Source organism: Typha angustifolia, chromosome 12 (assembly GCF_048772165.1).
Source record: "Typha angustifolia cultivar Huaian chromosome 12, ASM4877216v1, whole genome shotgun sequence".
NCBI lineage: Eukaryota > Viridiplantae > Streptophyta > Magnoliopsida > Poales > Typhaceae > Typha > Typha angustifolia.
Window position 1 is genome coordinate 6,687,167 of NC_133250.1, and position 17,982 is coordinate 6,705,148.

The 17,982-nt window shown below is 34.7% G+C and overlaps 1 protein-coding gene across 2 annotated transcripts; it reads left to right on the forward strand.

Moving 5' to 3' along the window:
• Positions 1 to 1,437: 1,437 nt before the first annotated feature.
• On the forward strand, positions 1,438 to 9,836 carry LOC140772499 (BTB/POZ domain-containing protein At4g08455). 2 transcript variants are annotated; one of them, XR_012106301.1, is made up of 3 exons: positions 1,438 to 1,800; positions 8,863 to 9,378; positions 9,508 to 9,836. XR_012106301.1 is itself a non-coding variant. In XM_073114596.1 (2 exons), exons 1-2 carry the CDS (start codon positions 1,537 to 1,539, stop codon positions 9,325 to 9,327), a joined length of 729 nt encoding a protein of 242 aa, XP_072970697.1. In that variant the 5' UTR covers positions 1,438 to 1,536; the 3' UTR covers positions 9,328 to 9,835. The 2 variants fall into 2 exon arrangements, 1 of the variants encoding a protein (XP_072970697.1); XM_073114596.1 differs by having other exon boundaries at positions 8,863 to 9,835.
• The last annotated feature ends 8,146 nt before the right edge of the window (positions 9,837 to 17,982 follow it).

The following is a 17,982-nucleotide window of genomic DNA, read 5'->3' on the forward strand; positions in this document are numbered from 1 at the left end:
CTACTTGAGTAAAATAATAACTTATTAAAAACCTATGCCCATCCAAATTAATTGCAAAATTTTGACTCAACATAACCAATAAGCTTAGGGCTTAAATTATTGTCCATATTAAATACCAAACTAACATCTAACATCCCTTGTAGATATCTAAGTATCTATTTTACTATTTGCAAATGCGTTTTGCTTGGATTTAATATAATAGCTAATTAGTGTATTGAAAAGAGACCATTTTTTTTTGTATAATATATATGATAAATTAATAAATATTAATTTTTATATATAATAAATATTACTATGATAATCATATCGTGTTATCATGTCATATTAATGTGTCGTGTTAATATGACTCATGACCCGTTTATTCAAAAAGTTATATGGGTCATGTCATGTTATAATAAATGAGTTGTTTTATGTTTACCAAATATAGCCATTTAATAATCGGATTGTGTTTATATTAGGATGAAGTTGATCCGACCTAAATCCCCTTTAACACGATTTGATGATTCCATGTATATGGATACATGCTTTGGGGGCGTGTTGTTACTTATGATATTTTGGACTTTTCTTTATTTAGATTATTGTGATAATTTTGGCTTGTATAAATATCGGATATTATGTGAAAATTTTGATTAACAAATTATACGAGAATCATATCGATTTCACCCACATGAGAAATACATATTTGGTGAAAGTTATTTTACTCTGTGTATTTACTTATATCTAATCTCACTTTATATAATTTAAAAAAATAATAGACTATAGATATGGCGAAGAAGGTCTAAGTTTCTTCTAACGCTATCACATAACCCACTTAGTTACAGTAGTAACGCAGAAGCTTAACATTTTTTTCTCGTCCCGGATAGAGTGTGATAAGTTTGAAGAAATATATTACCTACAAACCTTATTTTATATATTACATTAGTTACTTATTTCTACGCGGACGGATAGACTCTCTCATTTATTTTTCATGACACATTAACTCCGTTAATTATAAAATATTATATATGTCACGTGATCAATTGTAAAATCTGGACTATTTTATTTTAATTCTAGAGGATAACATAGACTTTATCGACGTTTTCTATTAACACAGTCGGGTAGAAGATGAGGTCTCTTAGTGTAATTATCTCTAAAAGAAATAGGAATAAAAAGAAGTTACTTAATGACACTAAACTCAACCTTTTTTAAAAAGGTCTGGGTTCTTATTATTAAATTGGCACGGTAGGTCCAAAATTTGTCATCCTTTTGGCATATTCCACTCGGACTGGGCTCGGCCGAAAAAGAACGAAGAAAAGAGTAGCATAACTGAGGTTAATTCATAGCGAGCGAGACACAATCGGGGGCAATATATAATATAATATAATATAATATAGTATAATAGTTGCAACCTATTAATAGACAGGGAGGTATGAATAATAATAGTAATATAGTAATCGAGGGAACCCTTGTCTTTGTATTGTAGCCTCCATTCCCTGGCAGGAGTGACAGCGAAGTAGAGAGAGGAGAGAGAGAGAGAGAGAGAGAGAGAGAGAGGAGATGTGGTGCCAGTCGTGCCGGGAAGAGTACGAGGAGGAGGACGCCGGCACGTGCAAGGAGTGCTACGAGGAGGCGAGCGAGACGGAGGAGGAGCTCAAGCGCGAGATTGAAGACCTCAAGGCCAAGATCGCCTTCCTCCGCCTCTCCTCCCCACTCGACCTCCACTCCTATTCATCCTCCACCACTGACCTCCTCCTCCATGCCTCCTCCGCCTCTTCCTCCTGCTCCCCCGCCCCCGCCGTCCCTGCCCACCGTGCGATCCTCGTAAGCTCTCTCTCTCTCTCTCTCTCTCTCTCTACTCGTTTATCTTTTGCTACCGTTGCTTTTTGACGGATCACAAACCTAAAGTTGGGAACTTGGATTGACTCTGGCTAGTTAGATGGACAAAAGAAGAGATTTTGATTTCTGGGTTCACTTCTGGGTGTATGACTTGTTTTCGTCTCCGCTGCTGTTTTTATTTATTTATTTTTATTTCTTTCTATTTTGATGGATTACGTTCTTAAAGACACGAACCTGATTGATTTAGGCGAGAAATAGAAATAGGAGAAAAGGAGCGGTTTTTATTGGTGTATTCTCTTCTTAGCATAGGATTATACATTTCGTAGTGGAAATAGACAATGGGTATATAATCTAAACTTGAATCCAGTAGTAGCATAGGCTAGTCGACAGGGATTAAGAAGCCGACGGGATTAATTGCGTTTGCGAACTTGGAATTTTGGATGATCGATCTACTCAGACGAAGTGAAAGGAAAAAAAGAAGAGATTTTGGTGACTGAGAATCGATTACAGACAGTATTGCTCTACCTGCTCTGAAAGTGGGGCAATAGATAGCTGGGATGGCTATCTTTTATTATTGGATTGTTGCATTATCCTGGAAGGCAGGAAAATTGTCTCAATTTAGTTTAGTTGCTTGCTACAGTGGAATTTAGCTATTAAATTTGCCCATACTTTCATTCTTTTTGAGACAGTAAAAGATACTTTCATTCATTTAAAATATAAACACCATCTACAATGATTCACTTCTTGCTATGAGCAAGCTCATCCTTTTGCTATTATTTGGAAACCTTTATTAGTCCATCCTGTGCAGGAATGCACGCAATCAATTCTTCGGGAGGATACCTAACTTGAACATTTGAAGTATAAACCTGGATCACTTTTAGTGAGAAACTTGTATAGCATATTGAGAGCTCGTCTTTCCCTAAATTTTAGGTTTGTTACTGGGATTCTTTCTTTTTAAAAGTTTTAACAATCATAACAATTTGTTGTCATCTACTGGTGTCTCTATACAGTTTTCAAGATTAGTATCATGTCGTATATCATAAAGGGCATAAAATCGGATTAGCTTGTGTATTGCACACAAATGAATTGTAGAAGAAAGTTATTAGACGCATTTTGTAGATCAATGATATTGTAGAACTTAGTCAGGCAATCATATAACATAAGCATTAAAATTGACTATCAATCATATTACATGTTAGTTTAACTGGGTAGTATGTTGCATAGTGCTTGACAAGGTAGACTGAAAGATAAGCTCAGTTTCCATAAACATGAAGGATGTACTTGGTGCTAGATCTGTCAAAATATGGATTTGCATATTGTGTCTTTAGCTTGTCGATTCTCTTTCTTTTGCATTTACATATTTGCAGCCGTGGATTTATATTGTGTTATATATCATGGAATCATCTCATTGCAGCTAGAGCAATTAATCTTCAACCTTGCTCAAATGAAACAGTTACAAGGTAATTAATAAATCAGTTGATTGTTGCAACATGATATACGACCTGATAGGTCACTAGAAGAGGATTAGTCTATAATATAGATTTTATGGTTATGCGTGCAAATTGCATAATCAATGGGCATAGAGTGGATCTAATTAAAAGAATAATTTGTATGCTTCAAGCCTTCAACTATCTCCTTTACATTTAGTACATCCTTCTATTATTTTTGCTATAAACTTGTTTTTATATTTTCAAAGTTTTTTTCCTTAATTTGGTTGATGAACAATGAATCAAGTACACGTCCACACAACATTAGAATCTGATGGAATATGATCTCATTATTTCAACCTCATTACAGTACTCGTCTTCATTTTTGTTCATCTCTAGCCTTTTAGGAAACAACTGCTATTTGAATTCAACCTCATTACAATTTTCAAATGCTATTTTCTTCCTTATTTTCAACCAGAATCATGTTTTTAAATGACAAACTTAGGTATATCGGAAGTATAGTTGTAGTAGAATTAAGTGGGAGATCAATTAATAGGGAATTTTATAAATCATATCCTATATTTTACTTATTTTGTAATTCATGATTCATTTTTGAGGATTTTATAACTTGACCCCTCATTTTTTTTCTATAATTCTTATTTACCCTAGGTTAATTTAGACGGTACCATCAAAGAAATATTCTATTATAATATACTGAATAATTTATAAAATATCTAAATTATCTGTCTTCTTATTTTCTCTCTCCCTCCCATTTTCCCGATCATCCTCATCGCCTCATTATGCCTAAGTCGGAGATTTTGATCCCTAAAGCATAGTTGATCGAGAAGCTTAGCTCGCTCCATTTTCTCTAGTGAACCCTCGATCGGAGTAAGAAGGTAGAAGAGGAGAGGGAAGAAGAAGAAGAAAAAGAGAAAGTGGAGGAGGAGGGGGAAGACGAGGGAAGGTGGTGGCGACGGCAACAATGTGAGGAGATGGTGGAGGGGTAGAGAGGAGGAGAGAGGACGGTGGGGTTATTCTAGTAATTTAGTTCAACGGTAATTACCTGTCTTGCTTGTTTGGATTCCCCTAGTTCATATCCTTCTTGATCTCCCCGCAGAGGCAGAGACTCTTCATCTTGTGGTCAATAATTCTCGAAATTGTCTATCTCTGGCTCTAGAATCATCATAAGAAAGAGAGAACCTTATTATGGTTCATTCCTTTATTCATTAAAGGAGCGAGAAGGACATCCGAAAGTTCTACAAAGGGTTCTTGAAAGATCATAGAAATCTCAGTTGAAGATGAACCCCAATCCTCTTTCCTATGGGAATTCGAGTCTTTCCAATTTAACTAGCATCATAATTTCTGAATTTTTGCGTGAATCAAGATTGAGATTGAGAAAAGGAAGTTAAGTTTTTCGAATCACTAATTTAGGCCCATTGTTGAAAATATTATATTTATATGGATTTCTATGGATGGGACATCCTACAAATCATTTCTAGACTAAACTAATGGAACTTTAATCAAAACTACTGTAAATAAATAAATAAATAAAAGCTCTAATCAGATAATAGATTAGGATCTTCGTAAAAAAAAAAAATCCTTCCTTCAACAAGAACAAAAAATGGTTTTTTTTTTTGAACAATTTGTCTAGATATGCCAAGAGAGATGTATGGTCTAATGAGGCTATTATGAAACATTTACTCATAGGTGGGGAAGAAGAGATGAGAAATATGCTCAATAGTATTTGATTGAATAGTTGCCTCAGCTTTTTGTTGTTTGAAGAAGCCCCCAATGGCCTAAGCTCCTTGTTGTTTGAAGAAGCCCCTCCCTTTAATTGGTCTTTGTTTATGAAAATAGACAAGAGATAACAAACCAAGTCTTTCCCTAAGATTTACATCACTTAGATGAACCTAGGAAAGTAACGTAAGCAAGAATGAAGAAATAGAATAATGGAATAGAAAAGAAAATACGAAATTAATAAATGAAATGGGATCGGATTTGAAAATAACTTCATGTTGTTAAATGTTAAATAAGAATTATAAAAAAAAGGAAGAAGTCTAATTACAAAACCCTCAAAGACGAAGTGTAAATTATAAAATAGATAAAACATACGGTGTGATATGTAAAATTCCCTAATTAATATCATAGGTATTTTCTTTTCTTTTGTTTCAAGTTTGGGAATTAATCTTTGTTTCCTTGAATTTATTACTTTATTGTTCCTCTTTTAACTTGTTTTAGCTATATTTGGTTAAGTTAATTCAACTATGATGCGTAAATTAGAAGAGGATCATTACCTAGAATCAAGGTTTCAAAAGTCAGTATCGGGATCGGGATCGGCCATCCGGAAAAACGATACATATCGGCCGTATCGGCCGCCTTTATTGGATCGGATTATTTTAATTAAATAAAATTCTAAATATTATTTAAAAATGTTGAGAAATTTTTAAAAATTTAGAAAAAATTATAAGAAAATAAGAAATAATAATTACTCACATATAAAGCCTAAAAACTAAAAAATTAAAAATATTTCTTCCTCTCTTTCCTTTTTTCTATCCCTTTAACTATTAGTCTGAAGTATCAATTCTTTCCTACACTTTCTATTTCTTTCTATCTTTTTCTCTCTCTCTCACCCTCTATTGTTTTAATTTTTCCCTCTCTCCCTCACTCTCTCTTCCTTTTTCCCTCTCTCTCTCTCTCTCCCTTTCTCTCTCCCTCACTCTCTCTCTTTCCCTCTCTTTCCCTCTCTCTCTCTAGCTACTGCTGACCTGTTCCTCTCTCCCTCACTTTCTCTTCCTTTTTCCCTCACTCTCTCTCTTTTTCCCTTTCTCTCTCTCACTCTCTCTCTTTTTCCCTCTCTCTCTTTCCCTCTCTCTCTCTCCTCTCTCTCTAGCTGCTGCAGACGGCTGCAGGTGCGGCTGGTTTCGGCCAGCCGATCCCGATCCCGATCCGTTTTAGCCGATCCAACTCGGAATTGGTAGAAACTGGAAACTATGCCTAGAATGCCCTATTTTACCTCCTGTATGTCATACAAACAGCAGTTGTAATAAGACTAATAAGAATCAAAACCATACTGAGTCTTTGTTCTAGACTAATTAGGTGCTAGAAGGATAAATCTTCTTCATATAGCTCTATTTAGTGCAATTTTTTTCCATTAAATTAAATATTTTCTGCTACTACTTCCTGCCACTTTATCTTTGGTCTTCCCATCATTATTCTGAAAGATACCTCACTTTATAGAAATTACAAATTGTACTAAGGCGTAAACTAATTACCATGAAACCTTTAGATTCTAAGTTTCTTTCCATACTTTGAGCTTGTTGTTCGTTTTGTGTTACATTCATCAATTAAAATGATGTCCTCATGAAATAACATAGACCATGGGATATCATCTTGACTATGCATCATACCTGATACTTAATATTGGACCATGTTCCAATCTAGGTATTATAGGAAAACTGAAGAGCTTCTGCAGTCATTCTATGAATGTATAAATTTATCTGAATTTATGGTTAATCTTGGTATCATTAGCATTGGTGGAACCAATATTTAAATTAGAGGGGAGTAGGGGACCAATTTCTCTATAATGTGGAAATACTTGTGAAAATATTTTCTATTATAGTAATAAGACTTAGAGATTTTTGATTTGTGGCTTCGATGCTTCAATTGCACAAACATTCAAATGTGTTCTATGGCATTTTCAAATGTTATGTTTTAGTAGCTTTCTTTTACATATTTGAGGCCATCTTAGTGTAGAATGAATGTCCTAGGCTCCAAGCTATCTCCAGTTGGATACAAAATCTAAATTTGGAGTGGGATAAAAAGGAGTGCAATGTTATTCTTTCACGTGAAACTCTTTAGTTTGAAATTGCATAACTTGTTCCATTAAAAAGACAAATTTTGACTGCAAAAGATGGAGGATAGGTTAGTCTGTGTATGAGAATGATCCTAGCTACTTTCCATCTTATAACCAGCAATATGCTAGGTTGATTATCGACAATTGAAAAGATGTACATTAATGACAAAATTCTTGCTTTCAAAGATTCTAATTCTTCCCTTTTGGGGGATTTTGTGGATTTTTCAAGCTGTGAGTGAGAAGAATGAAAGAAGAGAAAGTGCAAAGCTTGGTAATCGTTTTGAGGCTTATCTGACTTATTTGAGTTACCACGACACCACACCCTGGGCTATACAGATTGCAATATTATTCTGAAATATATATCATATGATTTTATCATACTCTCTTTCTTCCATTGGCTAGAAATTTACTTTTATTAAGGACTAACTTGCTTAAATATGTTGATGGTAATTAGTTGATGGCTTGATCTTTACTTTCCATTTTACCCACTTCTTCTTCTTCTTCTTTTTTTTTTCACAACTACCTTGTGATGTTAATTTTGATCATTGTTCCATTTTAAAAAGAGCAAAGAAAATATGACTAGAGCCTTGTTGATATAATTTCTTCGTGCATTTAGATAGGTGTACAGATGCAATTTCTTGTTTATAGTTTCTCGCATTTCTTAAGAGACCTATTTAGTTACCGTAGTTGTAAGACTGTTACATTTTCCTACCTTATTTATTCGCAAATTAGGAATAGCCATTGCTTTCAATTGAGTATTGTTTCTTAGTGCATTTAATTAGACATATAGATATAAATCTTGGTTTCTGGATTCTCATGATCTGCTAATGATCTAATGTACTTGCCATCTTTGTGAGACCATATGATTTTCCTACTTTATGCGCTCTTTCTAGCCCAAATCTTCAGAGCTTATTAACCAATATTCTATTGGTATAAATATGATTGGCTTGTTTTCTGCATTATCTAGCTATTTGACAGTTGAGCTCAGTTTCAAGCCACATAGTTTACAGAAAATATACAAGTATAGTTTGTTATTTAGTACTCTAGTTTTACGCAAATGGAGGAGCAGTCTTTACCTCATTAAGCATTACAAACTATTGGCTCTATCAACTTTGTAACCAAAATCAGTACAGTAAAATGAAGTGTAAAATTTTGGGATTTTGTAATGAGCCCTCTTTCTCATGCATGCCTAATTGTTAGGGCCATCTTGTTGTGTACTCGAATGAAATGGTATTTGAATCATTACTTTATCTATTTGTCATCACTAGCAGATTTTGTTGCATTGTGTCTAAATTTTTTTGATGTATTGGTATTCTGGGCTTGAGCCATGTACCTCAACCATCCCATTTTATCTTTAAGAATCAACTAAAAAACTCATTGAATTTAAATACAAGTTTAAGTTAATCAAAATTAGCCTTTACCCTTATCCCTGTTTCTCCTTTATAAGGAGTGTATATGTATTCTCAACACATCCTCTTCATCTATTCCACGCTTAGCAAAATGAGCTTCCAATTGAATCTGGAAAATATACCAGGGACTGCTATTTGTTGGACAATTCCCTAGAGATTGTTTTATAGCTCCAGATTCTTTCAAATAAAAAGGTAATGCTGTAAGTGCTTTTCCTAAGCCTGAAGCATAGATTTTTGGACAGTGGCATATCCCTAGGTGCTTCTTGCTTGTTACTGAACATCAGTTGGATGATTTGTTGGAAATCCAAAGTTTCCATTATCATGTGCTCAAAACTAATCTTGGTCTCCTTTTAATCAGATTAGTAGATCTCCTGTTTTCAAGGCAATGCTTGAGAATGAGATGGAAGAGAGCCGGAGCGGCGTAATCAAGATTTATGATGTCTCTTATGATGTTCTGCGTTCTTTTGTCCACTACCTCTACACTGCAGAAGTGCTTCTGGATGAGCAGGTAGCCTGCGACCTCCTTGTGTTGGCTGAGAAATACCAAGTGAAGCATCTCAAGGCCTTCTGTGAGAAGTTCATGACATCCAAAGTGAACAATGAAAATGCCATTGCCAGTTATGCGTTTGCCCATCGACACAATGCGAAACAACTGCTTGAGGCTGCCCTGTCATTGATCATGGACAACATGGCTGCACTAACTGAAAGGGAGGAGTACAAAGAGCTCGTGGAGAAGGATCCGCGACTTGTAGTTGAGATCTACGAATCCTACCTCACTAGGCAAGTCAATACTGCTGTCAAGGATTTGCGGCTGCAGCCATAGGAAGTGGAAGCAACAATCAGAAATTCATTTGTGCACAAGCAACAGCATAATGTAAGAAACCTGGGTAATATTTTGTTCTGTAACATTCCCGAGATCGTTTGCTTAGCTGAAGTAGATCATTCATATGCATCTGTAGTGCCCTGTAGATGACTGCCTTTGTGTGATTTAACTTCATGGCAGCTTTGTAAACTATGGCTTGCGGGCTATGGTTCTTGTTCAACATGAGATAACCAACCAGAAGTCGTAGACCAAGGGATATGTCTCGCTAGATAGGTGGTGAGATTTGTCAATACAGCAGATCTTATATAATCCTCAGAGTAGATGATGGTAAGGTTTTCTAGCAAAGCGTCTTGTGTGCCTGCTAGTTTTTGCACGGAAACAATCTCTTTAGGAGGCTAAAGGATTTTTTGTATTTAGAAATACATGTGTATTAAGAGATACATATTTCTCTAGATATTATATTTAGAGAAGCAAATGACTTGTTTGATTGATTGTATTTCATAATGCTATATCTACTAAAAATATGTTTGGTTAGTTATATTTCATACTCACCTATTTAGTAATAAGTGTTTAATTAGATGAGGATAGAAGAGATGAGAGACAAGATGAGTTAGGGTTGAGGATGGACATAATAAGAGAGGAGAGAGATGGGTTGTGATTAAACTTGAGATCGAAATAAGAGAACGAAGATGGATTAAGATTGGATTGAGATTAAAATGAGATTAGATACTGCATTCATTAATGCAGCATCTAGAAAAGCTCTGCAACTAAATAGCCCCCAAGTGTTGCACTAGTTAGGAGGTTGTTCTCTAGGATTCCCTTAACAATTTTTACTATTATCAAGACTTTGCCCTAAGTACTCAGGTTTTACTTTTGCATTGGCTGTCAAACCTACTAAGCACAATTTGCTAATCCAAGGTTTAGGACAAACTGTATAGAAGAATATGGTTAGATAATGATGAAGAGGGACAGAATCTTTTTACCTCAAGTTTCTATTTGAGCTTTTACTTTGAGAGGTGATAAATTGTGTCCTAGTTTCAAATTGGAATATACTCATATAATATGAACTCCGACCTATGAGCTTTCGGTTATTCTTAGATTTGGATTCTTTCTACTTTTCTCACAAAAGGGAGCTCTTCAAGAATAAGTATTGAGATACTTGTCCTTTTACCCTTTCTAAGTTTCCGTACGAAGATGCATATCCTTCTAAGTCTGTTTTTCTTTTTAAATAAATACTTTTCTAATATTTTTTAGCTGTTTTATTAAATTGCTTTCTCATACTTATATATAACACACTAGCTCTGTAAGCATTTCTCTTGGAAGGGATCAAAGTAGGGATGAAAACTGTTCAGAGACAGATTAAATAGTGCTCAACCTGAGTCTGAATCTATATTTTAGTTTCGGATATGGATATTTATTTCTTTTTGAAGCCAACGAGCTGTTTTTAGCTATATATTACTGAACTGTCCCCACGTTCAATGCCTCGGTAGAAATAAGGTTACAAAATTCTAGGGGGATGGGTCCTAGCTAGTTACAACTATAATAATCGGAGGACACGCTAGCCCTGGTCGCTGTCTAGTCAGCTACAACATTGCATTCCCTCTTTACATGCATGAACCTAATCTCAAAAATTGCTCACTCAAGCTGAGGCATTCAAGCACCATGTTCCTGATGCGCCAAGGGCTCTACTCTGTCTTATTCAAGCTTTTGATGGCCTTCTGACAGTCTGATTCAAATATGGATATTGGATGGGTAGTAAAATTTAAAACCATATTCTAATTAAATGGATATATATATTTTTCGGATATAGATCAAATATGAAATGGATATGAAGACGAATCATATATAAATTGAATCTTAATTGAATACAAATATAAATCGGATAAGAAATATTATCACGAAGCAACTGCAGAATTAGAAGGAACTAAAATATCCAAAAGCAAACTTAGGACAACTTGAACTAAGGAATAAAAAGAAAAACCTTCAAATTCAAACGTTCTTTTCAAACAGATTTAACAAACCATGAATATCTATTAGGTATGTGAAAATTTGTCCTTAGAAAGGCACATCACATACAATGAAATAATAGCATGGTATTTTACAATGTTTCTAGACTACGCATGTCCATGAAAACATTTCCAATTGATCATGAGAGGGTGTTGCTGCTGACATTCCTGCACCATAAGGAAAAACTAGATCAGCTCCAAGATTAAACTTCCTCCCCAAACCCAAACCCAAACAAATAATTGCAGCTAATAAAAAAAATGTTAATAGATATATTTATATGCAAATGTGTTCAATGATTATTAATAATTACACTAATTACATTTAGATAATAATTATATTAGTGAGTATAAATTATCAAATAATTAGCTGGTCTAAATAAACTAAATTACCTTAACTTTAGGAAATAATCTACATAATTGAAAGAAATGAAGAGGGAAAATCCCTATGTTACAATGTTGGGCTGAGCCTGGCACTGCTGTAGGAAATGAAAAGGGAAACTGAAGAAGAATAAGAAGGAAAGAAGAAGAGAAGAGAGAGAAGGGAGGGAGGGGGAGGGGAAGCCGTCGGCAAGGGAGGGGATCGACCAGTAGCTGACCTCAGTTTGATGAACCTGAGCCCAAAGGGGAGAGAGAGAGAGAGAGAGAGAGAGAGAGAGAGAAGAGAGAGAAGGGAGAGGAGGGAGGATCCTCACCAACACTATTTGATGGTGGAGGTGGTGGTGGGAATTCGATGGGAGAAATTTGAGAGAAAGGAGAGAGAGAGAAGCTACGAGAGAGAGAGAGAAAGAGAAAGAAGAGAAAAATAGAGAGAGGAAAGGCGATGGGGAAAGAGTTGGGTGCGACGGCTAGGGGGCCCACCGTAGCCAACTAGCCCAGCTCGGTTGGTTGGCCTGGCATTTAGGTGCGTGTGGCACCCCCAAAGCCTACCAAAGTAGTTGAGTAGATGTCTTACCTACTGGGCTTGGCTTGGGCACGAAGCTGATCACGACATGGTCGGTCATGTCGTGCCTCAAAATATTTTTTTTAGGATTAGGTTGTTACACGAAAAGCAGAAGGTCATCAGCAAACATGAGGTGCGACAACACTGATGGTGCCCTAGCCGGTCGCACACTGCAAAACCTATTACTGTAGGATTTTTTTGTTCAAAAGTAGGAGGAGAATATTGGACCTTAACATGAATAAATAAGGGAAAGAAAGCACCTTTAATGTAATATATGAGACATTTTGAATGATCCTCCCATTTCGCCTTTCACCATCACATCTAGCGTAAAAGAGAAGATGCATGCACACCAAGTTTGAGAACTTCTCAGCAAAACCATGGATCAAGAGATAGTTCCTAAGACGCCCACACCATCTTGTCGAAAGCCTTTGAGAAGTCAACTATAAGGATTGGCCTTGTTTTTAGAGGAATTCGAGAAAGCCATCATCTTGTGAACCATCATTTGGCTATTGATTATTTGGTGATTAGGATGAATGCATTTTGTTCCTTAGAGTTGAGATTATTGAGAAGCTATTTCATTCTACTTGCAAGAATCTTCGTGATGATTTTGTAGCTAATGTTGCAAAGACTGATGGGGTGATAATCACCGTTTGTGGCAAAGTCAACTTTCTTGGGCAATAGAATGATGTTAGTTCCCCAGTAGAGTCGCTCCACTTTGGATCTATGCTTCTAATAGATTTCCTTCCTGAGATAAATATACTCTAACTCACGTCAAATCCTTTTCTCCTTCACCCTACTATTATTTAATTAGGGGTTTCACTAGATCTTGAGTAGCTTCACTTCGGCCTTGATGATCTGCTCATTCAAGTTTGCATTGCTATTTGCCGAAGGGGAGATGTGCCTAGCCTTGGATAGTGAGGTTCGGAGAGAAAGGGCTATAAGGGTCTTAGAGGTTGGTCCAGCTACATCTACAAAATGAGGAGTTAACTCAAAACAACCAGGTTTTAGAGAGAAAACTTCAAGCTTTAGACTTGAACATTCAACAAATATCGAGTAGTAACAAGGAGTTTTGGTCAGAGGAGATTGTTAGAAAGTGCAAAACCCTGGCGAGTCCGCAATGAAGAAGAGACCACACAAGGAAGGGGTGACCAAAGCATGGCCTAGGCACTCCTTGACGACAGGTCTCTATTCTCCGATTGGACTAGGTATATGCTAGACTAGCATAACCGAGGTCAAGAAGGCCTACTTTATTAAATGAGACAAATTTTTGAGAATGGGCAGTGTAAATGGCTAAGCCCCTAATCTTTTCGATTATGCCTTAAATCAAGGGAGATATCACATAATTCTATAAGATAAATTTTAATTTTAATTCAATTCTCTATCTCTATATATTATCAAATTTAAGTTTAAATCAACCTTAACGCTGGACTAACTATGTAATCCAAGTTATTAAAATTCTACCCAGGAGATAAAATTAATTTTTCTTATACGAATATTTTCAAATTTTATCGTTTCAAGGGCTATAAATTTATTGGAGATTGACAACTTAAAAGATAATATAATTCTTTGAGAAATGATGTAATTCATTATTAAATAATGTAATTCACTTTTGTTCATTATTTTGGTCATTTTTTTCACACATGAACTCTAATCGATATTATTTTAAATGCATTAAAAAATTTATCTATCCTCTACAACTTTATTTTTCATGAGTATCTTCAAATTTTGATATTTTTAATAATTAAAAATTTATTAGAATATGAGAGCTTAAAAATAACGTAATTTGTTCATAACTAATGTAATCCATTATTAAATAATTTGATTCATCTTTATTCACTTTTTTTGGGAATATATTTCTTATATGAACTCTGCTTGATTATTTTTAATACATTAGAAAGCTTAATCTATACTCTAAACCTTTATCTTTCATGATGATCTTATAATTTGACCTTTTTAGCAGCTAAAAATTTGTTAGAAGATGACCACTTAAAAAATAATATAATCTATTGATAAATAATATAATCAATTAATAAATAAAGTAATATGCCATTAGATAATGTAATCCATTTTTTTCACTATTTTAGATGCATTGGAAAGCTTATCTAGTCTTTTATAATTTTATCTCTCATTAGTATCTTCAAATTCGATATTTTCAATGGCTAAAAAATTAACATAATCCATAATTGACAAAAATTTATTTATTTATTTATTTTAAATTTTTTTTTTTGAGAGGTCTGTAGTCATATTGCATCATAATAAACCAAAATTACAAGGTGGAACTCTCTCTACCAAGGAGATCTTTTTTAGAAGAGTAATGGAAGCTAGTTCATGCACAATTAAGTTATTCACACAACTAGTATACATTACAGTAAGATTAGGAATAAGATGTAACCACGTTTGACATTGAAGGATCCAAGGCCATATGGACCGAGGAACTTCATCTTCTTACAATTGGTTGCAAGCCTTTGCTACCACTAACAATCTATGAAGACAATAATCCAAGTGTCAATGACTAGATCGTGAATGAAGATAATAGTTGCAAGGAGAGCACGGGCTTCACTCTCCATAGTCTAGTTTTGTTCACTGGAATTGCAAGTTAATTATGCCAAGAGTGCATACCTTCCTTTGCCATTACTTGAATGCAGCACTCGCGACCAGGGAAGAATTAGTGAGATGGCTGTCCCAACTAGAGTCAGCCTGCCTGATGTGCACTTCTAAGACTGAAGTGTTGAAAACACATACTTTTAGGTTGTCAGTTTGCTCGGGCCACTTGGTTCGCGAGCAATCAAGGGATTAGAATTGATAGAGCGTCGGTTTGCTTAGATAGGTGGATCATGCTCATGGCAAATCACCTACATACGGATAAACTTGCTTACATGTTCACAATGATGTGGGAGTTGTGGAAAGCTAGGAATGACAAGGTCTTTATAAGAGTCGCCGAAAATTCGTGCTTAGGGAGGCCATGCGGCACATTATATCTAACAACTTGAGCGAGGAGGTGCACCTAGACATCGCCCGCTTGCATGACCAATCACTTCCATGAGTAAACAACTTGACTTGTTAGGTTGACGCCTTGTGGAAGAGGGATAGCTCTAGCAGTCCTAAGATTATCCTCTGCAAGTATTCGAACTCGTTATGTATCATCAAAAGCATTTATGTTGATTACTGCCTGAGCCCTCTAGCTAGAGAAGTTCTTGCTCTTCTAGAAGGTCTGAAGTCAATGGAAAGCTTCTTTGAGCAAGAAGATAATTAGATCTTCAGTGATTGCCTAAGTGTCGCCAATGTTGTGAATGGCTATGTGGACAACATAGACTAGTCTATATACCCAATGGTGTTTGAATGTAAAAGGTGGATTTCTATTTACCCTAGGATTAGGGTTAGTTTCATGAGTCGCAACAACAATGAGGCAGCTCATAGGCTTATCAGTCTATCTTCTCAAGTCTATAAAATTAGAGTCTGGATTGATTTACCAGCATATTTACATTGTAGCTTGCTTTCAATGAAATATTAGATGTCTATGGACCATTATCCAAAAAAATTTATATAAATTCCAATTGATATTATTTTTGTTGTGTTGAAAGACTTATTCAATTTTCTATAACTTTATCTCTGACGAGGATCTTCAAATTTGATATTTAGATGGATAAAAGTTTGTTGAAAGATGATTACTTAAAAACATAATGTAATCTGTTGAAGAATAATATAATCCATTGATAACTGATGTAATCCCTTATTAAATAACATAATCAAATTTTTGTTCACCATTTTACTCACATTTTTTTCATATGAACTCTAGCTGGTATTATTTTAGAAATATTAAAAAGTTTATGTAATCCTCTACAATTTTATCTTATTATAAGCATGTTTAAATTCGACCTTGTGGTTAAATTAGCAACTAATTAAATGATTTTTTTAAGCTGTCATATTTCAATAAGTTTTTACCCATTCATGAAAGATGAAGTTGTAGATAATTAAAATAAAATTTTTAACACACCTAAAATAATATTGATAAGAGTTCATTTGAGAATGATATAACAAAAATGCTAAACAGATGTACTTTATTATTATTATTATTATTATTATTATTATTATTATTATTATTATTATTATTATTATTATTATTATTATTATTATTATATGTCCCTTCGTACTTTATTATTATTATTATTATTATTATTATTATTATTATTATTATTATTATTATTATTATTATTATTATTATTATTATAATGTCCCTTCGTTAAGTATGAAAATACTTATAAAGTTATAGATAATTGAAAAATCTTTTTAGTGAATCTAAAATAATATGATTAGAGTTTATATGATAAAAATAAGATCAAAACACTAAATACATGTACATTTTAATGGCTAAAAATCTTACTTTTATTTCGCAAAATGAAATAATGTAAACTTTTTTAATGGCTAAAAATAGCTAAAACTTCAGGGACTTTAATAACAGTCGGTTAGGGATGGCAAAATTTGACCCAACCCGATAACTTTGCTCTTAATCGAGTTTGAGTTTAGTATAATTTGAATTCGGATCGTAAACGGGTCAACCCGCCTAACCCGTTTAATAATCGCGTTGTGTTGGGGTTTATACTACTGGTCCATTTGACCCATTTAAGTATACGAATCGGGCTTGGTCAAGTCAATCCGCCAGCCCACCAACCCATTATATATATAAGGTAACTAAAAACCCTAAGTTCCTAAATCTAACCCACATTATCAAATCTCAATCTATTTAGCCACCTCATCCTTCCAAATGAAGAGAAAAAGCCCTTCTAATCTCTCCAGTCGTAATCAATGACCTTCTAGAGCCTGTCGCGGTGCCTTTGTCCCTGTCTCTGCCAACTACGGTGCCTTTGTCCCCCTCTTCGCCTATTGTGGTGCCTTCGTCTTTGTCTCCGCCTGCCACAGTATCTCTGTCTCTATCTCCGCTTACTGTAGTACCTTCATTTAATCTCCCATTGCCGTCAAATCTCTTTACCATCTGTCATCACTTTCACCGTCGCTACTTGTCGATCCCTTGTTATCTCTGCCGCCATTGCTTCCCGCGATCCTTCATCACCGTCACCGCCACCACCTGCCAAGCCCGAGGTTTTTTCTTAACATATCTATTTAATTATCTATTTAATTATGGTAATCTTGTATCTCAGTTATAGATAGGACTTTCTCTCCCGATCTATGCCATCTTTTAAGTTTGATGCAAATATGACACTCCAAACGTCCAGCTCCGTTAGTAGCCTAGGTTGTGCCTTTTTTCTTTATATAGATATTATCATTTGATGCTATGTTAGCAGCCTATTTCAATTTGTTGGCCTTTTCATTAACTTGACTGCTCGATGTGCTTGTAGCAAATGTTTAATTACTGTAATGTTTTTCTTTTACCATAGTACTATTGTTGTTTTATTATTGCAATGTTTTTCTAATACCATAGTTCTATTATTACTTATTTACTGCAATATTTTTCTTATACTGTAATACTATTATTATCAAATTATTGCATTGTTTTTTCCATACCGTAGTCCTATTAATGTTTTTCCTATGTCATGATATCTTAGTTATTTACATTCTCTTTAATTCTTTTTAACAGGTCATGATATTTGGTAATAAATAGAGGGCTTAATTTTAGTGTTTACTTAATTTAAACTATTTGTAATTTATAATGGCCTGTAAGCTTAAAACTTTATACTAATTATCATGGATGAT

What these genes read in the sequence shown, in the direction of transcription:
- LOC140772499 (XM_073114596.1), top strand. Translation starts at nt 1,537, where the DNA reads ATGTGGTGCCAGTCGTGCCGGGAAGAGTACGAGGAGGAGGACGCCGGC. An exon ending in CTGCCCACCGTGCGATCCTC is followed by an intron (nt 1,801 to 8,862) that starts GTAAGCTCTCTC and finishes CCTTTTAATCAG; the next exon opens with ATTAGTAGATCTCCTGTTTT.